Below are 26918 nucleotides of genomic sequence, written 5' to 3' on the forward strand. Positions count from 1 at the left end.
ATGAAAAGTGATGATGATTCCTGTAAGAATTTCTGTAGGACTCAAAGGAGCAGATATTATCCAAAAATTCATGATGAATTTCATTTAGAAATAGCCTTTTACTCACTTAATTTATTGATCTATACACTGCATCAAAATGATAGTTTATTGTTTTAATAGAGCTCCCCATAACAACTGCAAAGATGGTAAGTTAAAGAGTACCGTAATAATGTGATTTTGATTCATGATTCATTGTCAGATAGCCCTGCATGTCAAATGATGATGTGACCTTCTTTATGTTTTTTTTTTGCTACCTTCTAAAGACTAGACCTACTCTCTTCTAGGGACTATATTTATCGCCTGATCTGTTTTAGAAATAAACTTAGTTATGTATACATCATTATTATTGCGGTGAGACGAAGAATCATAGCAATTTCTGATAACTCCAGAGTTATTGCCCTTGATTAATTAAATTGTCTTATCTGATTTGAAATTGATAGTCGGTAGCCCACAAATACTAGTGCAGTTCATACAGTATGCGTTTTTACATTAATATTGTAGGGGTAGCCTAATAGGTATCCGCTTCAGATCATTAGGTTTGTCATTGTAATTGAGCCAGTCAACGTAATTTAGATTCCCTAGTTATACATATACGTGAAAAGGAGTAGCACGTCCAATCTCGTGGCTTCTCTCAAGTCCTCTGGTTTCCTCCAATGTTAAAGACCCCTACGTAATTGAATTAATGAAATAAAATTGTACCATGTTAGTTTCAAAATGACCTAGTTTGTGTCAAGCGGAGGTTAAACCCCATCCCTCTCTTTATAATCATCTTGTCATATGTACTCGGTTTGATACTGTACCTTACATATGTACATGTATTTATCAAAGTGACTTAGAAAAATAGTTGTTTATTAGTATAAATCTATATTTACATGTAGTATGCTTCCTACTTACTGAAAAAAAAACCCTATTTGGTCCTTTTTTCGGAATCTTAAGAATACAGTGCTATTATATTTGCCCCCAGAAATTCCAAAGATTAGTGAAACAATTTATCAAGATCCGCGAAAGCTAAAAATAGGAGTGTTTAGACAACATAACATCTATCATTGAGTCAAGTGTTGTGGTTTCACTTCCCAGGCAGCGTCATAAGGTGTAGGTTCACCTATCCAACCTCATGGGTTTTCCCCTGGTCCCCCGGTTTCCTTCCACTATTTAAGACTCCTACAGGCAAACAAATTATGGAAATAAAATTGAACCATCCTGAAATTACCTAGTTTATTTGGAGTGGACGTTAAAGCCCCTCTCTCTCTCTCTCTCTCTCTCTCTCTCTCTCTCTCTGTATATTGTTGTCAACCCTGTAGATTCAATTGACTAAATTATATATAATGGGTAAGCACAATTATTATATTCATGAGAGAAGAAACCGTATCTGTATTTACAAGTTAAATATTTTTACAAATCTCTCCTTTTGGCTGTCCAGCAGAATCATTTACAAGTTTGGTCTTCTCTTTGGAACAGCTAATAGGATTTCAACTAAAAGGTGGTGAGGATTTCGATTTGTTCATACTTTGGGCAGAGTAGGGATTAAAGGAGCTAAATCCCTATTCTTTGGCACCTAAAAATGAAAACAAATATAATAATGTAATATGAATGTACATGTGTATATAAACTGATTTATATTCAATTGTTTCTGTAATTATTGTTATTTCTAATCAATTATGTGCGGCAAAATTTGCAAAGAGTCCAAATTGACTGGCAGTCTTCTTGGCGTCTGGTTATTCCAGTCTACACCGGTAGCATTCTGCTGTGGAGTATGTTTAGCCTCGTTCATCGAATCGCTTTATTATATATGGTGCTCGAACACATTCTAGCATGCGATTTGTGTACCAAATTTTAAAATTTTCATTTTGTCGTGAATAGTGGATATCAGAAGCCCATCTTTTCACGGTAAGATAACAATATCAGTGGTGATTTAAATTGACTAATAATTCTTCTTGTTTGCAATGTCGAAGACTGTGAATGATATTGAGTTAAAGACTTGCCTCCTTTAAATGGGTAAAGGGCTCAGATTTTTTTTACTCTGTGTTGATAAATTTCAAAAGACAAAATATTTGTATGAGATTCTCTCAAACTGATCAACAGTAAATATTGACATGACTACCAATATCACTGATCGTGATGGCATCAGGAGCAGTTGATTATTCCTTCATATTCACTTAAATTCTAAAACATGTTTTTAAATTATTAAGACAAAAAATGCATAAAAGAATATCATATTTGTTTTTAATTTTTACCAAGACTATAAAATTTTCTTTTATTTATGCATATAAATTGTCACATTGATCCGCAGTGAATATTCGCTTGGCCGCTACAATCACTGATAAGGATGACATCGATGCGACTTAATGACTACAAAATATTAACTTTTTTCTTTCGACAAATTAAATTCTGAAACATTTTTTTTTAGTATTAGAAAAATAAATAAAGGGTGTTTGAAGTATATCTTGATAAAAAATATTCCATATTTAGTGTAAATAGGTACAGAAAATAGTACGCGGAGGCGTAAAATGGGTAAAACGACATAATTCTGCCCGTACCTGTTCATATTACTACGTTCGATGTAAACAACGCACGTGTGACCATCAATTTGACGTTTTTTTCTGTTTGTTTAATCTGAATTCGTTCAGAAGTACATTTTTTACCGTCTAATCTGATTGACCTGCTCGTGTTTGTTTTAAAACAACAAAAACAAGCCTCAGAAGTACTCTTTTTTGGCGTTATCGACGCCATCTTGCTTTGTTGGTAAACATTGTGATGTGACGTCACCCTTAGAACTATAGCGGTCTGACCTTTTAAAGGTCAGTCATCTTGGACAGAGATAAAAGACAGATGTCGCATTAGGTCTGTAAAACAGATTGATAAATTGTATGAGATAATAATTAGTTTGTCTCATAAATTTCGCATAATATAGCCTGTTTGATGCTGACTTATCATTAAATATCATTTCATTTGATTTCATTTGTTATTTTTATTTTCTAAGTTGGTACATCTACACCAATCAATAAATTGTGCTTCTTTTGACCATGAAAGAGTCGAGTGTCTTCAAGGGATCGTTGGTACATTTATTATTCCCAACCTGAATATCTTTTGATTGATTTTTGTATAGATCTTTGAAGCGTAGCTCACATGACACATGACTCAAGTAATCTATAGAAAAATTAACAATTCTCTTGTGGGTCATTGCAAAACGGGTTGTTACTGACAACACATAAACAAACCAGGTATTGATAGTACTGGTGATTATTATTTGTTGTGAAATCTGATGAGATATTTACATATAATAATAAATATATACATTGACCACGAGTGTTATAAGTATTAAGATGTTCTGAATGTTTTGTCTCGTGAGAATCAGACGTTGATATGCGTTTGACGTAAACAAGAATGTAAAAGTTTAAATTGGATTTAATACTGGAATTGTTTCGCACAACAACAATTTAAACCTAATAGACTATATTATCATTTGATTGACAGGTATGTCTTAATTAATTACATGTAAAGGCGTAAGGTTCCACTATTATTTTCGTACTAAGATTTTTGTTGTGTAATTTATTTTTGATTACACTGTATGCATGAACAAATATTAAATCCAAAATTTTAACAATAACATTGAGTAGTTATTTCTCTTGACTATTTTGTTTTAACATTTGAATTTTTATAAAAATGAAATGAAATGACTTGAAATGGGGTTAATGTCCTACTGTTCTGCTGCTACTGGGCATACGCCATACAGTGTACTGTGAGGGAAATTTTCCCTGACAGCGGCGCTACGGTCTACTCTTATTTCGTATTCCAACTGTCAGGGTTTTTTTTACGTGCACATTAATTTATACACAGGACCTCGTTTTTTGGTCTGATCCGTACAACTATACAATGTCCCTCCGTCCTACAGCATTGACAAGGGGGAACCACGCCAGTAAATTCCGATGAACTTTCTCAGCCAAAGCAGAGATCGGACACAGGACTGCCTGGTAAACGAGCAAACGTCTTACTGACTGAATATTTGTAAGGGGTTATAAAGAATGATCTTCGAGGTAGGCTAACAATGATTTTCTCTCCGTAAAATGAGATAAATCCAATTAGTCCAAGACACCGTATTTTTAGAAAGAGCTTTAAATATCGCCATTTTTGAGACAAGTACAAAAGCTATGATAATGTTAAGAATAAAAGTAACTAAAAAGAAGTCGAAGGACTAATATCCAGACTTGGATGTGTACGTGTATCTCCCCTAAAACATCTTACTTTGTTCAATTTTAACGATTTTAATATTAATCAATTTCAACCTTAAAATATAGTCAAGTCTATACCTTTTAAAAAGATAAGTGTAGTGTATTCTCAGGCAGATACTGGTATGACAATGAGATTTTTTTTTATATACTTGTATTTCCGTCATTGCATTTGATCAGATAAAAACTATACATAATTAACTGATCAGTGTGTGAATTATGAGTTGATTAACTGTACAATATTTGAAGATAATATTTATTCGATCAAAATTTCTTTCATAGCACTCTGTGTATTCAATCAATACAATAATGTTAAAATATATTCATGTTTAATACCTGTATATGAATTGAAGAAAAGTTACATACTTGTAAAATCACAATTAAAATATGGATCAGAAATGTGTTAAATAATTAAATTCAAGGTATCTTTACATCGTTGGTACGCAAATTTCTTAGTAACCGACCTACTGACCACCTTGTCAATGTATCATCTGTTATATTGTACATTGCAAGAGGCATGGACTTCCCTCATGTTTTAGTTAATATATTTTGCGTTAAACAGTGTTTGTAAAGCAACAAAACGTTTAATACAGAATATGCACCATACATTGTGTTGAACATACTTTGGACACAGTGATCCTGGGAACAAGTTTCAGGTGTAGGTGCAGTCCCTGGTATGGTGCTTTAGACACAGCCAACTATTAATATCTGTATTCAGGTACTCAGTAATTCCATAGAATTGTTACTGGTGTATAAACTTCTACTGATTGTAAAATATAAATTACAATAAAATGTCTTCATATGTATGTATGGTTCACACCATTAGAATACATTATGTAGCAGCTGACATTGTCAAATTTATTCTTAATAATAACAAAATATTATTTTATATTGGATCAGTTCATATTCAGCTTATATTCAGCCAATAGAAAATCTTGATAGTTTGTGTGAGTTATGAGTAGTGACTAATTTAGTTCTCAATATATAGAATTCGTGTGATTGGTGTGTAGTTATTGATAAACAAATAGTGCTATATTATAGTTATTGGTGTACAAATAATACTATATATTTATTCAATAGATTAACAGATTTAATACAATTTTTGTTTCATAAGTTAGTAGATAGTTATCGATAGCTTCGTATTGTGATAGACATAGTTTGAATTGAGTTGACACTGGTCTCTCTCATCTTTGAAAAAAACAAAAAAAAACCCTTGTTGGTCTCGTAAGAATGTATGTAAAGTGTTGATGAGATGTTAACATTATTCTTTTACTTTCATTTTTTAGATTTTCATAAATATTATTTTTGTATTTTCAGAAGCTGTTACATCTGTGTTTGCTTGGCTTAATTGGGCTTTCTGTGATTCTGTACATAATTTATTTCAAAATGACGAGTCCTTCGTTAAATCACAGTATAGGACTTGTAAATCAACTGGCAACTAATACAAGTCTTCATTATTCTACAGATCAGGTTGGTTTTGTTATATATATTTATATATACCAGTATTAAGGTGGGGGGGGAGGTGAAATTAAAGGCCCAGTCTTTGAGTCCACTTTGACTGATTGTAAAGACAGTTCTATTTTGCTCAATAATGGAAGCACATATTGGAACATACTGCTATATAACCCAGGGAGTAAGACGCAGGCTAGCTAGCCTGGAGGTTCGCTATACGTGTTAACCAAGAAAGTTGTTGAGGATTTCCAGCATGTTTCCCCATTGTCAGTGGTGCCAGAGGGCCTGGCAAGGACAGTTGTCTAGACAGTCGGATGGGACAGAAAACATTGGCATAAAGGTAAAAACAACCCTTGGCTGTTGTAATTTGATATAAGATTAGGCTATAGCGTAAAATTTCCCTTATAATACACTGTATTGTGTACGCCCATCTTCATTAGCCCAGTCGGAGCAGAACAGTAGGACGTTAAACCCCATTTTATTTTGTTTCATTTACATATAAAGAACCTTGTTGGTTTCCAACATTTTCTGGTAACTTAAAATGGAAATGTTATCAGGAAGAACCAGAAGCCAATTATCAAATTTTAGTTATTTCTGATAATCAGTTTATAGCGTCTTGTAAATGCTTACAATGATTCATTACCAACAAAAGAAAATGAGTGACAAACCTTATGGACTGCTGTGGTTGTCTAGCACCCTATTTTTATTACCAGCTGTTGTTTGTGTTGTGTCAGCTTTTATAATTGAAGCATATGTTATTTGGTATCAAATTTTATCAGCATGCAATAAGATATATCTTCGAACAACGAGGGTACGTAAATGTACATGAATTTTGAAAGAGGTGCTTGGTCAGGGTCCCCCCACCCCACCCCACCTCAAATAGATAAGTCATCTTATAAAACATTGTAGTATGTAAATTAATTTTAAAGGGGTGGTAAGATGAGTAAAAATATGATAATAGAACACACACCTCCAGAAGGGATGCTGGCTTGGTGAGTAGGGAGGTCACTCACCAGCCAGGCAATCCAGGGTTCAACTCCAAAGTTGGAAGAGAAAGTCCTGTTTCATGTCATTTTCATCCCATCCTGAAAACTTATCACTTTTAAAATGTGGTTGAAATCTAAAATAGAAGACTTTAAAACCAATTGATAATTATATGCTTTTATCATGCAGTAAAATATATATGAATCCATGTCCATTATATACAGCACTAATGTAATAGGACGAATAGATTATGACATACATCTCCCCAAGTGACTTAAGTTCATAACCTACAATGTATGGTGACCTGTGACTAGTTCGTAATGTTCTAAAAATATAATTGAAAGATACACATGTGGCTATTATTGCCAACATGGTTTGAGATACATGTAGCTTGTGACATATTTATATATCACATGGCTTATATACACTTGACTGGTTAACCATATCTTACATAGTATACTTGTTCTAGTCTATCGGTTTGATAACAAACTAGGTACAATACATGTCCAGGAGTGTAGGTATTTATATTGTGGGTTATATATTTATAATGTGGGGTCCATTTAACACCATACATATTAAATAGGTCAGTTCTCTCTTATATACATGTATATATATACCTTACTCATGAATATTTCATAATACACAGGTATTTGGAGTGTCCTTGTGCTTGTTATTCTTGATAGTTGATTGAAGTTATTTAGCTATGTGAAACATTTATGAATCGATTGACGACTGATTTTCAATTCAAGGTTGCTAAAGATAGCTTGTTTATTCAGATATTTTTAAACACCGATCAAGTAGTGGAAGAGTATTTTGTTTTTGTTGTTTTTATCTGGTTGATCAAGTTGTTCTACTGCATCAACAAGTAGCTGTATGACAGATATGTGTCAGAAAGGATGTTAACTGTTTTTTATGTAGTTCTAGAAATGGATTTAATTTATCTAAACGTGGGATAAAAGTTTAAATGAAGATGTCTCAGGTATGGTTATATTTGTATATGGTTCAGTATATGTTATTTTACACCTGAAGAAGTAAGGATAATGTATGGTCAATTGTACTGTATTTAAATCAAAATGTTATAAGGACCAACCAGTTTCAAGAAGGTGACTAATTGTAACCCCTTCATGAATATTGCTGAGGAAGTGGCTACAAGCATTATTCGATTATTTAACCATAGTTGCATGTTGTCTTACATTTATATTTATTAGTTTAATTAAGAATAATAAGATGGGTTCTTTTAAAATCTTTATGAAACTTTCAATATAGGTTTATCTCCCAAAGATCTTGGTTCCTTTCGAAATTGGCATGTATCGGACCGTAACTTCATGGATTATGGCCCCTGATTGTACGAAAAACCATGTTTTTAGCTTGTTGACCACTCTAGAGGTCACAATTTTCATCCGATTTTAATGAAACTTGAAATGTATATTTATAACCGAAAGATCTGGGTTCCTGTTGATATTCATGCATATCAGATTTTAAATTCCTGGATTATGGCCCCTGAAAGTCTCTGATTGTACAAAATGTCACATTATTTTTTTTACCTCATTCTCTGTCCATCTCTTGCAAAATGCGGGCAAATGTTGCATGGCAACTGCTTGTTTAAGCATGTTGGGGCTAAAAGATTGACAAAGAAACAATATCCTATGTTTAGTGTGTTTATGTTATGGTTTACAGTAGGTAAAAGTAGCATTACAGTTAACTGAATATGTGATAGAACTCGTTAAACACGTTCCAAATATAATTTTAACACAGAGATAATTATTTCGATAGATGCGTTATGAAGGTTTCAACAATCGGAAGTGACGAATGCAAAAGGAAAACATGAGTTATTCCTCTATATAACTGACTGAAGTGACGAGTAATAACAGATACAGACAAATTTCTGCTCACTAATAATTACTTCGAAGACCAAAAGTTGTTACACAAGACTATGAGAGGATATCTGACAATTCAAAAAAGTAATTGAATGTCACTAGATAAGAGAACACGAGAAAAATAGAAATAGTCGGTACATTCCCTTGTTTTTATTCATTCTATACTTAATAAAACATGGTAATCACAGACTTTTCTATTTTTTTCCCGTGTTCTCTTATCTAGTGACAGTCGATTCTTTTGATGAATTGTCAAATATCCTCTCATAGTCTCGTGTAACAACTTTTGGTCTTTGGCGGAATAAATTCACCCGTGTATCTGTTATCACTTGTCACTTCATTCAGTTATATAGAGGAATAACTTGTGTTTGCATTCATCACTTCCGATTGTTAAAAACTTCATAACACATCTATCGTAGTAATGATCGGTGTTGAAATTATATTCAGAACGTGTTTAACAAGTTCTATCATATATGTGATAATGACTGACACCAATATTGTCCTTTAATCCCCAAAAACTAATATTGTTTATGTATATTGTTGTTGGTGATATTACCAGATGTAGATGTATCATTAGATCAGTTTGTTATAATATATCATAACCACTATCAACTGCTATTGCTACAGGTAATATTTCATATCATCTGTGATTGATATCTTCATTTAACACACACCTGTTGATTAATTAAAACGATTAAATGTCTTGTTTAATTGATTAGTTAATTTAGAGTTTAAAATATGCTGGTATTAGATTTTATGTTATTATGTTGATGTTACACAGTCAGAAATGTAATGGTTGGTATCCATAGAGATCTGTCTTCATTACCCCAGATGGTGCAGATAAAGTAGGACGTTAAACCTAGCAAATGTTAAATTATTGAGACCAGGTCATCACACAAACTTTCTGTGGAACCTGGGACCAGTTCCATTTTAAGTCTAGAGTATCAAGTACCACAGTAAAAAGGAGATCACAATGACCAGAAGCGAATTGTCATTAGGTAGGTCCAAGTCACCAGATCATCATACTGTAGGACAAGGTTACTAGGTCAAATTATATTACAGCATTATGGAAATAGGCTCAGTAAGCTGGTTACCAGTAGCAAAGGGTTAAAGTTGTCTAGGGACAGTGTTTTTTTTTAGTTGTCAGGACTTATATCCAATCTTTTAAATTTTACTGCGCACAAATTTGGAAGTGGCTATATATTGTGTACTGAGTTTTTGTACAGATCTTTTATTTTCCCCAAGTATATGTGTTACAGTATTGGTTGGTATCTAGAACCTTGCCAGTACTTTATATATTGCTACAGGGTTTGTTAGAATTTGTCAGATCTTCTCCTGATTTACAGTGTTTGTTACTTGTTGATTAACTTCTTGCATGCCCCTGATTAATATGATTGTTAAGTCAAGGTCCTCCCACCAAAGTGTATAGTATTTTTGACACTGTCATAAGCCTTTCTAACACGCACTGTGTAATCTTAAACAATTGTTGCATGTGAGGATTGGGAGGGGCCTCTCTTCATCTAACTCCAGTACTGAAGCATTATTTTTTAAGTATGCCCTGTATTTAGTATTTTATCTGCCTTCCTTTAATACTTAATAGCTATTTTATTTTGAAACCTCTGTACTGTTAATATATTTTACCTTGCATTCAATATTACTTTATGTCATGGGCTGAGAAGAATTGTTTATGGATAGCCTACATGTAAAGTTTTGTGAATAATATGCAGAAATGACAAAATTGTAAAAAAATTGAATTGTGTTGTTAGTATTGTGTTGACAAGATTTTACACTCTGTTACTTTTCAATATAACTTAAAGAGGCTGTCCCAGATATCACATGATACCATAAACAAAAACTTATTTTAAAGTATGTTAATCAAATGACAAAAATGTGACTTTTAAGGGTATCAAATATGTATGAAAATTTCTGATCAAAATGTTGAGTTACTCAAAAAAATTCACTAGATTTGCTAAACAGGGTTGTGTAACATATTAAAGGGATTTTGTTCTTGACTAATATGAGAATCATTACCTTGATAATCGTGACAAACACCTACTGTTAGAACTTCTACAGGTATGTAGAAAGAGTTATCCAGACACTAAAATTTGGTGACTTATTGCCGACCGCATGTTTTTATTTTTTTGAAACAGTTTAACCAGAGCTTCAGAGTTCAGATACATGTAATTCAAGGTTTGCATTAAAATATATCCGGTACAGATCCTTTAAATCTGTCTTTTTTATCCAGATCAATTTTAATCAATCAATAGCATTAACCTACATATAGGCAATGAAATCTATTCTATGTATATCCATATAAGTCTACAAATACATATAACACACTGATGTTACCATGAGGATTATAAACTTAACACGACAGGTAATTTAGTTAAATAAACTAAAGTTGTAGTTTGAGCAGTTCTTCAAGATATACATATATGTGGGTGTTTTAGAAATAGATCACGGGACATGAGTCAAATTAACAATGACTCATACAAACAGTTTTTAATCTAATTGATAAGCTTTTAATTGGATAATCTTTATACCTGCTTTGACTTACAAGTTTACAAGTAGAACGTAAGCTTATACAGTGACAAATAATTTAATTACCTTTGATCAGTTTATTTTTGTTTCATTACATAATTACCTTTGACATTAATTAATCATTGATGATTTATTTATAATTTTTAATTCTCTGAGAAAAGCCTTTTTCTGGAGTTATGGTAGTTCTGGTCTTATGACATGTTGATTTTGTAGGCGTGTACCGGTATCTCATTTGGTCCAGCTAAAATTATCTTCACTTTGATTACATTGAATGGACAAAATAAGGTGATTTGTTTATGTGGTAACTAGCTGTGTAGCAATTCGGTATTCCATTCATCTTTCAATACCAGTTAAAACGTGATTTTCATCTGGAAATTATCTCTATGTAAGAATTCACATTATACTGTGATGATCTTTCTCACTAAATCTGTCGGTTAATATTGACGTTGATTTCTTTAATTCAGCATCCAAACTTAATAAGAGAGAGGAATAATAATATTGTTATCTTCAATCAGGTTAGATTTATAGTCCTTTCATTGTTGAATGTTGGCACTTTTCTTCAATTCTGTTCACCTATGCAATTTTCATGAAAGCACATATAATTTATGATTGTTTTTTTATTCACTCCCTACACACAGTTGATGTTACAGATATGATTTTTTATGTCAGTGTTGAATGTACCTGCTTTGAATTATTTTGTTCTCTTCTTTCAAGTTCATATATTTTATCGTATTGAACCTATTCATTTAATTGCATTTAAGGTATTAAACCTATCCTTTTAATTGTGTAAGCCTTTAATATATAAAAAGAAAGAGTTTAATTTGCATGCTACTTTTCAACTTTATAAATTTGAGTACAATTGAAAACAGAAAATGAAAAAAAAAAATTTAAAGGCCCAAATCAAATCTTGATAAAGAGATTATCAACTGTTAACTGCAAAAAAAATAAAACATACCGTACATTAAAAATTCTAATTCCAAATATCTCTGGCAATCAGGATTTTTATGAATAATAACAGTTACATGCCAACATCTCAAATATGATGGCTATATTTACACCTTTTCAGTAAACTTTGTGAACTTGTCATCATTTTGAAATTTTTGTCACCATTTTACTTTTTTTTTTTCAGGGAATAATAATAAGTGGTAACTGTTCTTCAAACTGTAGTAATCAAAGCACTAGCAGCATCATGACACCAGATGCAGGAAGAAGTCAGCAAGACTTCATTATTGGTCTTATGTTGGCCATTTCGTCCAGTTTATTTATTGGGTCGAGTTTTATTTTTAAGAAATTGGGATTATTACGATTGGCTAAAAAACAGACAGCCAGAGCAGGTAAATAATAGTATGAAAATTAACATCCATTTTTATTACAATTCTTTTGAATCTGAATTGTCTTAATACTTTCCCTAGCTATTTTAATGGTAATTGTGATGGTCTGACCCTTCAAAGGTTATTGGGTTTTTGAGTTTTCTTGTAGATCCTGTTCCTTAAAGCATAATTATCAAATTATCCAATAATACAACCCAGATCTTTCTTTGACTTACCTATCCAAAGATGTGTGCAAAACAAAAGGCCTAGTACTACCAAGCAAAATTTATAATTTTTCGTGAATAGATAAGTAGTATTGTTTTCGACACAAATAATAAAAAAGAAACAAGTCCTAGATACGTCTTGGAAAAGGTGAATAATATATAATATAAAATGTCAAGTGTTTTGGTCGGAAATCTGAGTAAAAGTTTTAAAAACATAAATCAGGTGAAAAATAGACCTGAATCATTCCTAGCCTTCAACTATCACTATTTTCATCATAGAGAGTCCAAAATTTCAAACGGTTTAGAAAATATTTAATTCTTCTGAAGATCACAGTCTTATTTTAATTTTATCTTTATTACATTTTCATTCTTGTTTTAATTTTGTTGGACTACACTTCATGATCAGAGACATTTACATTCAAGTCAGAGCATTCATTCATATTGCTTAATGTCTGCTACAGACAAGCTTCTATCGCCTTCATTTATAGTGGGGCCAAATGGATTAACATTAGATTATAAGGTCTGTCATTTTAGAGTCGAAGTGGCGTGGTTTTGATTCCCCACTTGTATGTGACAAGGAAAAATGACCAAGTTTGTGTCAGTGGTCTTAAACTAACTCTCTCTCGCTCTCTCTCCTCCCCTCCCCTCTCTTCATTTATATGCCAGTACATGATTTTTCATTGGTTAAAATCATTCTTGCCAAAGCATCTGTTCATTTGCCAGATGAAAGGTTGGGCCAATTGAACATAAATATCTTATGACTCAGTTATTATTTATGTTATATTTTAAAATATTTTTATTTCTATCATTATTACAGGGCAAGGTGGCTATGGTTATTTAAAAGAATGGTTATGGTGGGCTGGAATGATATTGAGTAAGTTCTGCAGTATATTTTATGTAAAATTGGGAATCTTTTAAGCCTCCATAGACTCCATACCCACATCTTTACATCTTTTTAGAAGACTGACTGGACAAACCTTTTTTTCTGTTATCACTAATATAAATCTATTTACAGCATATAGCATAGAGAAATTAACCCACTAGCTTTATTTCATTGATTATTTTAACACTTAACTGTTTTCTCATTACAGTGACATCAGGGGAATTTATGAATTTTGCAGCCTATGCATTTGCACCAGCAACACTAGTAACACCTCTAGGTGCTTTAAGTGTTATTATAAGGTTAGTGTATATATATCTCTCAAAGAAAACATGACAAGTTAAAATGTCACTCAACACAAACTGGATTAATTCAGGACTAATGTATAGTACAGTTTTCTTTTAACAATTCACTTGCAAGTGGGGGTCTTTTGGAGTGGAGAGAAACCAGAGGTCCCGGACATGAAAACCCACATGGTTGGACAGGTGACCCTTCTCTTTGTCACGTACAAGTGTGGATTGAAACTATGCTGCTTGACTCAATGACAGACCTCATGATCTAAAATGTACACATATGATCAATCGGCCACCAAACCTCCCATATTTTTCAAATTTACTATTCTGTGATTTACAATAGCTTACACAAAATAAAGATTAGAAGTAAATATTGGCCATCTAGATATATATTGGATATTTGTTTGAATATTGTAATTTAGAAGTTTTAAGATTTCTGTTTATAAAATATAAATAGATATATGTGGTTGTCACCACAGCTGTTTATGAAATAACAAGAATATTGATATGTTATTATTCTCACAATACTAGGACAGTTCAATACTTCTAGTCCTGGTATAATTTATGTATTATCGGTTCAATGGCTGGATGTATTAATCTATGGATTCTGAAATTGACATGGATCTCATTATCCAGTCTCAATCACAGAATATGTTCATTACTTATAAACAATAAGGGTGACCTGCACAAATCACTGGTACAGTCAGCCATATTGTGGAACTTCGGCCCAACTGATATCAAATGAATTGTATATACATGTACTATGGCTACAATATTAAACAGTTTATTTTGCAAGGCTCATGTCCAATATACAAGTACAACATCAATCAATATCCAATATACAAGTAGATATCAATAAATATCCAATATACAAGTAGATTATCAATAAATATCCAATATACAAGTAGATTATCAATAAATATCCAAGTAGATTATCAATAAATATCCAATATGCAAGTAGATTATCAATAAATATCCAAGTAGATTATCAATAAATATCCAATATACAAGTAGATTATCAATAAATATACAAGTAGATTATCAATAAATATCCAATATACAAGGAGATATCAATAAATATCCATTAATAAATATCCAATATACAAGTAGATTATCAATAAAAATCCAATATACAAGTACACCATGTGTAAGAAAAACTGCCATATATTCTAAGGCCATATTCCAATGAACATTTATTTTTCTAACAAATTGAAAAATAGGGATAGTTTAAAAGTTATAGTGAGCATACCCATGACTTTATATTCAGAGGTTTCATTAGTTCTTTCAAAATGTGTAGCATAATTGTGGAGTACCTTTTGTATAAATAAAAAAAAATTAACAACTTTTGAACCTTTTAGTTGAATTTAAATTCATTTGAACTTTAGAATAATGTAAATTTGAACTAAAAGAATAATTTGAATATACATAAAATTTAAAGATGTATTATTATTAGATTATATAATATCTGGTTGTGTTAGACTGTGTTAACATCTTTCTCTATAATATTCAGGTTACTAACATAAATAATACAGCTTGCAACATATCCTTTTACATAGATTTACATGTTTTCAAGCACGCAGTAGTAATACATTAGAGATAAAACCTGATATTTAATACTTGACTGCTATAAATTTAAGTCATAAAATGGTTTTATATGTCAGTGCTATCAATAATCAATATAGAATAATGACTCTATGAAGATTTACAATCTACAGGCCAATTCAAGTCATGATCAATAAAGTTTATATGGAAATAAACGCTTGGGTCATAATTTAATTATAGACCTTTAATATAAACATACTTGATACACAGAGAATGAAACAAACTACCAATAGTCTATTTACAAACAAAATGAAAGTAGAGAGATAATGTGTGTATTTCAGTGTGTATTACTGTGGATCAATGTATGATTTTGTTTATAATATATTTCAGTGCTGTATTAGCATCGTGGAAGTTAAAAGAAAGATTAAATCTATGTGGTAAAGTTGGATGTCTATTATGTATATTAGGATCCACGGTTATGGTTATACATTCACCAAAAGAACAGGAAGTAAGAGATATGGAACATTTACTGGATAAAATAAAAGATCCGGGTAATTCTGCTATTTCTTTTTTCTGTTATAAGTGCGATTTACAAGGGTTGAATTTTTCATTCTTCAGAATTGATCTGAAGAAATCTGAATAAGCGTGGCCATAGTAGATTAAAACTACACTTTGACTTAGATATATATATCAAGGGGTTTTAATAGAATTTCTGGATGACAACAAAATATGTAGAAAAATAAATACCTACCAGCCTGTTCAGCCTCTGGTACTGTTTTAAGGGATAGGTGTGTTTTCCCCCACCCCTTTCTCAAAATTAAGTTTTTAAAACTTGCTGGGATTGTTCATTGAGGTATAAGGAAGAACTCATCAATTTTCATTAATGTCTGATTTTAATTTACACAATTTGTTAACAATAATTTTACAGCTAGCACAGACAACTTTGCTGCTGCTGGGCGTACTCTTAAGTCATAGAAATGTTACCTTTTAGGTACCTATGCAATTGTGTTTAAAATAGATAATAGGAAAATGTAGACGTTTTCTCATTGACAAAGAAATTATTATAGTGATAGACTAACCCAAACTCAAACCATCTGGGCTCTTGTTATTCTCATATATTGTATTGTCATTGATTTTTACTTACCCCTCATATGTTATCTTTGATATCGATGCTGTATCAAAATACTTGCCTCGTTAATGGTTAAAACTATTCTTATTTCATTTATTACGGGTTGATTTATCACTATCTCATTTTTTCAGTCAGAAGAATGATCTAAATAATCTCACTAAAATTATCTTTAATATATACATATAATTTTCTTTTTTTATCTTTTCAGTTTTTATTGTGTTTGCCGTGTTAGTTGTGTTATCAGCTTTTATTCTAATGTGTTACTTCGCGCCGAGATATGGTAGTCAGAATATGTTAATCTACATCAGTATATGTTCCGTCCTTGGATCCTTCACCGTCATGGGTTGTAAAGGTCTTGGTGTAGCCATTAAAGAAACATTTAACGGAAGGAACGAGTTCACGAACCCTTTAACTTATATTTTACTTATAATTGTTGTGGCGTGTATTTTAGTTCAGTTAAATTACCTAAATCGTGCATTAGACACTTTTAACACAGCCATTGTAACACCCATATATTATGTGTTTTTTACTTCGGCCGTAATAGCAGCATCGCTTATTTTGTTCAAAGAATTCTACAATATGCCTGCTATGGATATTGTTGGTGACTTGTGTGGATTTTTCACCATTATTGCAGGAATATTTTTGTTAAACGCTTTTAAAGACTTGGATATTTCATTGGCCAATTTACCCAGTCTACGTAAGGATCAAAATAACTCGAATTCTAATGGTGATATTAGCGCAGCCTTGGATAGAGAGCGTTTAATCGAGGACGATGTCCTTACACAAGTGACAGAATATGATGACGATAATTTTACAGATGATCATAATCAAAATCATATCATATTTTAAACTGATGATACACCTTCAGGGTTGGATAATGTTGTGGTGAGGTTCCTGATAACTTATACTATGTGTATTTATTGACCAAAAATATGTGTGTATGTTGATTATAAAACACATTTAGTGACTGGATTTGTTACTGTTTTAATAAAGGGAAAATAAAGGGAAATAATGGTTTTAGCTGACGTTATGTCAAACACTACCGAACTAGGACCTGTTCAGAACATGTATGAATAATATCAATAAAAACACAAAAAAAAGGAAAAATCAGTGCCGAACAAAGTAACAGACACAAAGGGGTTTGTGTCTGACATTGCTTGAATTTAAGCCTGGCAAAATCTGTGACAGGTGCCTTATTTCCAGGCTTGCAATGTAGGAACTTTTGGTACTCGGACATTGTGAGCAAATATTGTGATAAATTGGAACATAAAACATTACCTCATTTAAGCGATGAAATCCATTGGATGCATAGTTATAGTGGATCAGTGAGGTCAGGTCTAAATATTAAGGCCACCCGCAGATTTCGTCAAGGTCACAAGATGTAAATAGGGTTAGTAAATGTAATTGTTGATGAGATTGTGGGTTAGGGTAAGGTCTAGGTTATGGTTAGCGCTAGCCATGTTTACATCTGCAGGTGGCCTTAATATTTAGACCTAACATCTGAAGTATATTCATTGCACCCTGTCCCCTAGATCATTATGCCCTGATAGCTGATTGGTAGTAAAAATTTGCTCTAATCCTATAGTCACAATTAACCAGACTGTTTCTAGTTTAAGGTTGCACAATACACTTTTTATCCATCATTGTTGAGCTTCCAAAACCTTGTAACTCACATGTCAAAATCTTTTAAATCCTACCCATATTCACTGATCCAATGCCGATTTAAAGCATGTGACTATTTCGCATATTGGTTCCTAATATGTCTCAGTAGTGTGATGAGAATATACATATTTCTCATGTCACCCCTCCTTTTGAAGAAAATTGACTGTTAACATGAGTTTTGCCTTCTCGCTCTGTCCCACTTTTTGAGACACAATAACTTAGTGTAGGTGTTTACATGTATTCGGTGAATTCCTTGATGAGCATTTTCCATTAAGGCTGAACAGAAATAAACAATTTTGGAACTCTATTTTAATTGAGTGAGAGTGATGAAACTTAGAGTATGGTTTTAAATTTTGTATATGTCAGTTCACATTTGTCACATTACTAATCAAAACAAGATATTTGATCAGATTTCTTTTTGTTTTAATTCAGAGTGACGTATATACTGTTGTGATCAATAAAATGTTTGTTCAGCAGTAGAATCAGTGTTATTTAAATTAGAAATATTTACATTTGTCCACTCTTGCCATGGATATTTTTTATTTTGATTCTCAGATACTCCTACATCACTTAAAAAGATCCTCATATTTTCCATGTTTATTGGAACTAACTATAAAAAAAATAAATGAAACAGGAAGTGTTTGGTATTCTCAGTTATCAAGTACGCAACCCTGTAAAAGTTATTGACAATCATAAATAATACTGGATAATCATACTATAAACAAGAGGAGATAAATGTAGAACCTTGAAATGCAATGTTTGTGATAAGTCAATTAGCCACGTGATCCATTAAAACAAAAATAAAAACCTCCATCTTCCATCTGATTTTTGCGAAGGTTTGTCTGAGAACAGAATATTGTATAGCCTAATATATTGGTACCTAAACTCAGTAGTATTCATAATATTTGAAATTTAAACACTAATTAGGAACGATAACTCCTCCATTTCAATCAATATAGAACTGTGTTATATTATGTTCAATCACTAAATGCCATTCAAAGATTATATTGATTTTGTTATCTTGCCGTGAAAATATGGGATCCTAATATCCAATATTAAAATATATTGAACATGTTAAAATCAGTACACAAGTCGTGTATTCTACGGTTTTGGGCGTAATTTACAATGAACAGAGACAAACATCCTAGAAGTCAATTAGTACCGACAAAATAATAATAAAAGGTGTAGAATGAACTAAGCAGGTAACTGTTGTCAATTTGGACTGTCTCATATTTCAATGAACATAATTGATTAGAAAATTACAATGAAATTGTTAAAAACTCACTTTATATCCATTCATATTGCATTAATATGTGCTTTAAGACACATATTCGTCTATTTTAAGGTTCCAAAGAATAGAGCCATACATCCTTTAACTTTATAATAGCAGTATACAATCATATGTTTTATCACCTCATCATTACCTTCATATTCATCAAAACATGTACCTTGCAATCAATCAATGTCTCTAGTTTGCCAGGGGGTTGGATGGCCAAATGGTTAGCGTGTGCGTGCTGTATCATAAGGTCTGTCATCGAGTCAACTGGCGAGGTTTCGATTTCTGTAGTTGTACATGATGAGGAGTAGGGTTGCCTGTCCAACCTCGTGGGTTTTCTCTGGGTCCTCCAGTTTCCTCCCACTGCTAAAGACCCCTACGCGCAAGCGAATTATTGAAATTGAATTGAACCATGTGTTAGTCCCGAAATGACTTAGTTTGTTTCGATTGGACGTTAAACCCCATTTCTCTCTCTCTCTGTTGTTTGCCAATCTAAAGTCATCCCCATGTATATACTTGAATGATTATTGTAATAATGTAAATAGGTAATTGTTTTTATTGTTAGTGATGGTCACTAGAAGCCTTTATGCCATTTATTATTGCATGTATTATGGTTATTTTAATATTACTGTATGTTACATGTAATTTATTATTGAGGATGTTATGTAAATATATTTTTGACATTGTTGTAATAATAATAATAATGTTACTGGAATATATATTGAATTATACTGTTGAAATGCAAATATAAATTGTTTACTGAATTCAATAACTACTGAATATATAATAATGGTTGCATTGCATGTAGTGCAGGGTATGCATACTATTTATACTTACTTCCACTTCTATGTGAGAACATGAAGGAAAATATATTTTACGCCCACATTTTGATATGAAATAAATGGGGTTTTAAGGGTTTTTTTAACATCCAACTTTCCTGCACCAACCTGGATAGTGAAGACAGATATATTTATGCAGTGTTCTATGAGGGAAACCTTGACCAGACAGTGGTGCTATGGCCTACTCTTATGTGATAAGGTTCTTTCTTTTACATGCATGCCAACATATATACATATACTGGACCTCAATTTTCTGTACCAACCGAATGACTAGTCCTCCATCAATGAAAAGGGGTAACCACGCCCACAGCAGTATCAAACCTTTGACCTCCTGGTTAGTGTGTCATTGCCTTACCTACTCAGCCACCATTTTCATTTAGTTTATATTGGGGGTTGAACGATTTACCCTTTATACCACATTAATTACCTACGTTATAGTTAGTTTGGGCCAATTAAAACCGATTCCTATCCCCAGTTGCCATAGGGAAGGGACATAACTCGTGTATAATTTTGTAGCTAGGTGGGCTGGCTGAAAAGTTCTAAGCCTGTCTGTGAAAGTCCTTTACAAAGTCGATGGTTTCCGTTTATTTTTCTACGTAGTCCCCTTCGAGGTGTTTACACTTTTACCAACCGGCCTGGATGCAGGTCAGGACCACATTTTCTCAGGCCCGTAGCCAGAGGGGGGCAATGCTGTAGACTGTGCCGGCTGTGCCCCCCCCCCCTAAAAACCTCACTGCCCCTCCGAAGCAAGCAAGCTGGCTACGGGCCTGCATTTTCTTCAGCCACCTTTCAGCTGACATGACGTCATCATTACTAGGAAAATGACGACTGGCTAGTTTCTATTTAATTTTTGGAAACGGGTTTCGTCCTTGGTTACCATTCTGACTAAAAAATTACCAGGATCTCCTTCAGAGCGGTGCAGATTGTCACGGGTCGTCAGGAATCTGACATGTTTCTGATCCACAGTCAAGAGTTTTGGCACCTTTCTTGAAGAAACTGTTGTCATTCCTAACTATTTGGCGATAATGTGCTCAACCCTCTCATGAAAGATGCACATAACACTGGCAATATGTCGAGGGGTCCATCGTAGATCAGTAATGTTTTATTGAATGGTTGCTGTTGATAGCCTTCCAGGACGCGAATCATCGTCAAGGCCCTTTGCCATGTTTAAATTTCACAGCCCATATCTTTACCGTGGAAATGGAAGGGGCATCATCCCTTAAAGTGGAGACCATGTCGGCATGTATCTGTGTTGGGGTTAGTCCTTTCAATTGCAGGTACTTCATGACTGGCCTATAGCTAGTTTTGTCCATTTCTGGTAATTTCTGTGGATATGTTCACAAAATGGCCTGGTACAAAGACAATAATAACACAAAAGTTGCAGTTCTTATGTCTATGATTCATGCAATGATTGTACTTGTTAGAGGCCTTGTTTCAACCCAATTGATCTATCCTTTGCAGGCTTAGAACTTTTCAGCCAGACCCCCTATCAGACCAGGGCCATTCTTTTCTTTAGTAGCAGGTCAACTTAAAAATGTAAAGGCTGTCTTCATTGTTACAACGCTTGTCAGTCCAAAAATATCACCCCTCCTGTTTTCTCACGACTATTAATTTTTTAGCGTTTTCCTTATTACTGTTAATTGTTTGACGTTCTACGTGTAAACTCGTTACAACTGGCATCAAGAAACGTCATTCAGCAATTGACCACCGTCACGATAGGATTACCTTTTTCTTGTGTGGTTTTTTGTTTTGTTTTTTGAGGGGGGGGGGCTGTTTTATTGTTAGTTTATCATTTTGAGTGAAGCCTGTATGATTCCATGCCAGGGACTGTAAATCGCATTGGCTGCTTCCTGCTGGTCCCCGAATCCATTCACATGATTTAGTTTTTGGGGTTTTTTTTTATGTCTGTATAGTTTGTGTCTTGTCCGCGGGTTTGTCATATCTGTTTTGTTGGCGTGTAGTGCGGTTCCCGTTGCACTAACTAGTAAGTAAACCTTGGTTTCCACACAGACAAACATTCCGGAAATTAAAGAATTGTTAGTAATAAAAACACAAACAACCGAAATTCAAATTGACCATGTTTTATTACATTTAATGTAGTCTAACTAAGAGGATTGGGACATGATTAGATCAAGTCCATCAATAAACGTGTTTTAACACTGGTAAGATTTACAGCTACAGGATTGTGGTAAATATAATTCTATTTCTCTGATCTTCTTGTCCTGTGGTAAATTATCACAATAAGCCCACATTGATACCCAACTGTAATTCTCTGTACATTTACTTACTCCATTTCCAGAAACCTTACAGCTCTCACATTCATCATGACTGAAATACAAGTTATAGGAAACTATGAAAATGATTATTCAAGGGTTATCTAGATATTCGTCTGTGATTAAAATCAGGAAATCAATGTAACTAAGACAATAAAACAAAATTCGTCTGAAATCTTTTGAGACAAAAATCGTACGAGGATTTGCACTAAAACCTGGTATTCGGGAATTTAACTTGTCCTCGATGTGATGGGAGATAACTGCAAATGGCATAGCAGAATATTTACTGGCTTCTTTTTTGTACGCGACTTCCTTAATTCATCCATGTTTACTTCCAGACCCTTCCGCCTCAAAATCGCTAAAACTTGGTCAAAAATAAACACACTTCTTCGATTTTAGACAAAAAAGTAAAACATGCCATTCCAAACCGGGGGAAAGGCAGAAATAGAGTTGCTACAGACGCGCTGCATTCGTCTACCATGAGTTCAGGGGAAGCACCATCACGAGAGATCATGAGCAGCACCATCACGAGATCAGGGGAAGCACCACCACGAGAGATCGGGGGAAGTAATCACTAGTCTTAATCCATAAATATCAAATGAAAGCTATACAAAAAATATAAATTTACTAAAGAATAATTTTCACTGTTAAACTCATATTGAACAACAGATGAGAGATTCGTCAATAATTCAAATATTAAGGAATGTTTAGACTCACCCGCATGTAGCGTATTTAATCATCTGTTGAGTTGGTTCTATAACCCAACAATTTCCACTATAAGCTGAGAATACACGAAGATCGTTCATAGTTGCTGGACATACTTCACCAATAGGTTCTACCATTTTCATCATCTGTGGTTCTACACGATACGATCTTTCAAATAGAAAACAATATGAATAAATTTCAAAATAAGAGAGAGGGAGAAATGGGGTTTAACATCCACTCGACACAAACTAGGTCATTTCGGGACTAACACATGGTTCAATTTTATTTCAACAATTCGCTTTCGCGTAGCGGTCTTAAGCAGTGGGAGGAAACCGGAGGACCAGGAGAAAACCCACGTTGGACAGGCGACCCTACTCCTTGCCATGTACAGCTGGGGAATCAAATTTCAAAATATTGATTCGCTGAAAATCTGTGATAATTTTTCGTCAACTTTTTAAATCGTCTTATTTTGGAGATTTCTGATGCTTACTGGATTATCAGTCTGATATTTTCTTTAAATTCGAACCGTCATGGCTTCTTTTGCGTGTACGCAGCGAGTGGGAAACCATTCCTGAAAATGTCCGAAGTTTCTTGTCGGTCCACACTGGCATTCCAGTTACTTCTAGTAGATTTATAATGAATAAAATGGGGTTTAACATTCTACTTTTCTGCACCAACCGAGCTAATGCTGCCCGGGTAGCAATTGCCAAGGTTGTTTTTACGTGGCCTCAGTTTTTCGTCCCATCCAAACGACTAGGCACTACCCTTGTCAGGCTCCCCGTCCTTCATCACGGATGGTGGTGGGGGCACGCAGGAATATCCAGGGGAGCTTTTGTGGCGAACATCGGGATTGAACCCAGGACTAGTGAATAAAATATCATTACCTTTTATGGCGGTAATGAGGAGAACCGTAATGATATCCTTGAGCGGCAAATCTGAGATTGGTCAAACTTCTAGCAGTGTAAGGGTTAAAATTATTTGCATACGGGCTGTATCCATTATGAACTCCATATCTGTAGGGTGTGTATCCACTTTGGCGATTGTAAGCAACGGCTCCAGGATAACTAAAAAGAATGCATGATTATATCTAATATTAGGTGCAGGAGGGCCGCACTACACACAAATCTACAAGATAGACATTGCAAACAAATAAACAAATATCAAATCAAGTGAATGGATGAGGGTGCCAGCCGTAAGCGTCCATTGCGCTGTACAGTCCCGGGCCTGTAAGGATACAGGTTCACTCAAAATTAAAAAAACTGATATACCAAAAAAGACGACATAACAGAAATAATACGACCGATCTTTGTTTTAAGTAGTAGCTATAAACTTCGAGCCATAATCAGAGTTTATACTCGTGGGTGCTCAGTATTTCTTCATGATTACAGAGTTGGTTGGGGGGGGGGGGGCTTTTTGTATTGCTATTCGCGCATACTGCTCTTCAATAGATATTGTTTATTTGGGAAGAATTCAAGTTATTTATTATTTACAAGCGAAATAACCATAACATCAACATACTTAAAAGTACAATTCCCATTTGCATGAAGGATTACTGCGGAGGGTAAGTCTTTCGAGTGGTACAAAAAAATTGAGGTCCAGTGTATACACAATTTTCTTTTTAAACCGTATTCATCCGAATTGGTGTTATTAATATATAAATATGCGAATTTTCGTTTGTAAAACGATGTTGTAAATGGCCGTACTTACGTAGGATAAGGCCGGTTGTATGGAGTAACAAGGGCTTGAAGCTGAGCATAAGTAAATCTATTTGATCTTTTTCTAATGACATGACCATTACCATACTGGTATCTAGGTGTTCTATTATATGGTCTGTAGCCAGGATATCTAAAATAGTTCAAAACATATTTTATAATCAACTGTCTTTACTAATCGATATTTTGTCGTCGTCAATATGCTTCTTAATAATGATAGGATATTATATTCCATTTAGTGTGGAATCATTATAACTATCTTCAAGGCACAGATCCCATTACTTACTATCTAATTAACATTAAATAATGATTTCCTTTGATTTTTTCTTCTGGTTTATATTACATTGTAATCTATTCTATTTCCTACCAAAACCGAGTTCGGCCAGATAGTTCGATGTATAATGATCAACTAGTCCTAATACAATCATAAACCCACAAAAACCACGCTTATAACCAGGCCTATTATAAACCGTAATCCAAGCGAAATTACTCTTTAAACCTATATGCACCCGGGTTTTAAAATTTCCATAAAACGATGCCCTGGATACCAATGCAGGTAATTTTATTAGTTAATAAGATACTTACTGCTATTAATCTTTTAGAGGCATTTAGTAACGGGATATATAAAACAAAACACTTTAACATGTACTTATGGAAAACAGCCACTAAATTAAGTGTGTGTTATAGGTTATTATTATTACTAATTAGGGTTTAACCGTTTCCACTGAGGGTGATATCAAAAGCAAGTCTTCCCGAAGCAACTTGCCAAACAGGCATTAGACCACTTGATCTGAACACCCTTTTCAAAGAAAATATATCAGATGTCAATGTATTGCATCAAATTTGATATAGAACTAAACGTAATTTACATTTTATTTTAAGATTGAATTTCTTGTAATGACTTTATATATTACATACTTTTTCTTTGTCAAGTTACACCACCCCATGTTGTTCCAATGCAATGAGGCTGGGTATTAATTAGGAAAAATATACTTACCTTCGAGTTTCTCGGTGGTATGGGGTTGCAAGTTTTCGCAGTTGTTTAAAAGACAATTTAACCGCTCTTTGAACAATGGGTTTCTTTAATTCAGATTTATAATTTCTAGGCGTTTGCTCGACATTGTATCGGCGGTAAGCTTGGTATCTGTTAGGTCTAAACCGTCTTCTGTTGTTATAAGCAAATCTTCCAGAATACCTGAAAATAATTCTCTAACTATGAAATGACAGTCGATTAATTATTTAGTAAATGGTCACCTCCACGGGTTAATCTTTAGACTAGATCAAACCATACTCGAATAAACTTTTCACCATGATCTGATCCGTAAAATTATATCCGATATCTGTTATCTTTTTCTTGCTACTTTGTCTTTAGTGATCGGTACAGTCAATTTGTATAGTAATGGGACTGGATACACTGATTCATGCGCAAACAAAAACTGTATTTGTTTCAGCTACAAATGGGATCTTACTAAAAATAATACTTACCTATAAAACACTGATAATCTCCTATATACGCAAGTTATCCCAATCCCTATAATTATTTGTTATTTAGCTCGTCATACTTACGTAGGATAAGGCCGGTTATATGGAGTAACAAGGGCCCGGAGCTGAGCATAAGTAAATCTATTTGATCTTTTTCTAATAACATGACCATTACCATACTGGTATCTAGGTGTTCTATTATATGGATTGTATCCGGTGAATCTGAAAACGTCGTAAGAATAAATATTATGTTTGAAACCTCTTTTATTAGGGTCCTTGTATCCAAATAACTGTATGTTATAGCAGAATACATAGAAGTCGCCCAATTACAGTAGCATAATACCGTGTACAACAGAACTATATATCCAACATTTGTTAACCACGCGAAATCCTGTGGTCCATATACAAAGAGTAAGCATACTTCTTTTTGTATCAAATGACTATTTACAACAATTGACCATGGAGATTATATAAC

At 33.5% G+C, this 26918-nt stretch overlaps 1 protein-coding gene and 1 long non-coding RNA gene across 6 annotated transcripts; one reads left to right on the forward strand and one right to left on the reverse strand.

The window, feature by feature from the left end:
• Positions 1 to 17: 17 nt before the first annotated feature.
• On the forward strand, positions 18 to 20116 carry LOC126830764 (magnesium transporter NIPA2). 5 transcript variants are annotated; one of them, XM_050561166.2, is made up of 8 exons: positions 18 to 185; positions 5583 to 5735; positions 11581 to 11631; positions 12246 to 12450; positions 13468 to 13524; positions 13742 to 13832; positions 15756 to 15916; positions 16703 to 20116. In XM_050561166.2, the coding sequence occupies exons 1-8, from the start codon at positions 183 to 185 to the stop codon at positions 17341 to 17343; spliced, it is 1362 nt and encodes a 453-aa protein (XP_050417123.2). In that variant the 5' UTR covers positions 18 to 182; the 3' UTR covers positions 17344 to 20116. The 5 variants fall into 5 exon arrangements, with proteins under 5 accessions (XP_050417123.2, XP_050417124.2, XP_050417125.2 ...); XM_050561168.2 differs by lacking the exon at positions 18 to 185 and adding an exon at positions 3362 to 3513; XM_050561167.2 differs by lacking the exon at positions 11581 to 11631.
• Positions 20117 to 22376: 2260 nt separating this feature from the next.
• LOC126830777 (uncharacterized) lies at positions 22377 to 26661 on the reverse strand. Its single transcript, XR_008789116.1, has 6 exons — positions 26528 to 26661; positions 25959 to 26156; positions 24957 to 25094; positions 24134 to 24313; positions 23262 to 23417; positions 22377 to 22599 (listed from the first exon to the last, which is right to left on the reverse strand). It is a non-coding gene; the product is annotated as an uncharacterized LOC126830777 (long non-coding RNA).
• Between the last annotated feature and the right edge of the window lie 257 nt (positions 26662 to 26918).

The sequence above is a fragment of the Patella vulgata genome, chromosome 8 (assembly GCF_932274485.2).
Source record: "Patella vulgata chromosome 8, xgPatVulg1.2, whole genome shotgun sequence".
Taxonomy (NCBI): Eukaryota; Metazoa; Mollusca; class Gastropoda; family Patellidae; genus Patella; species Patella vulgata.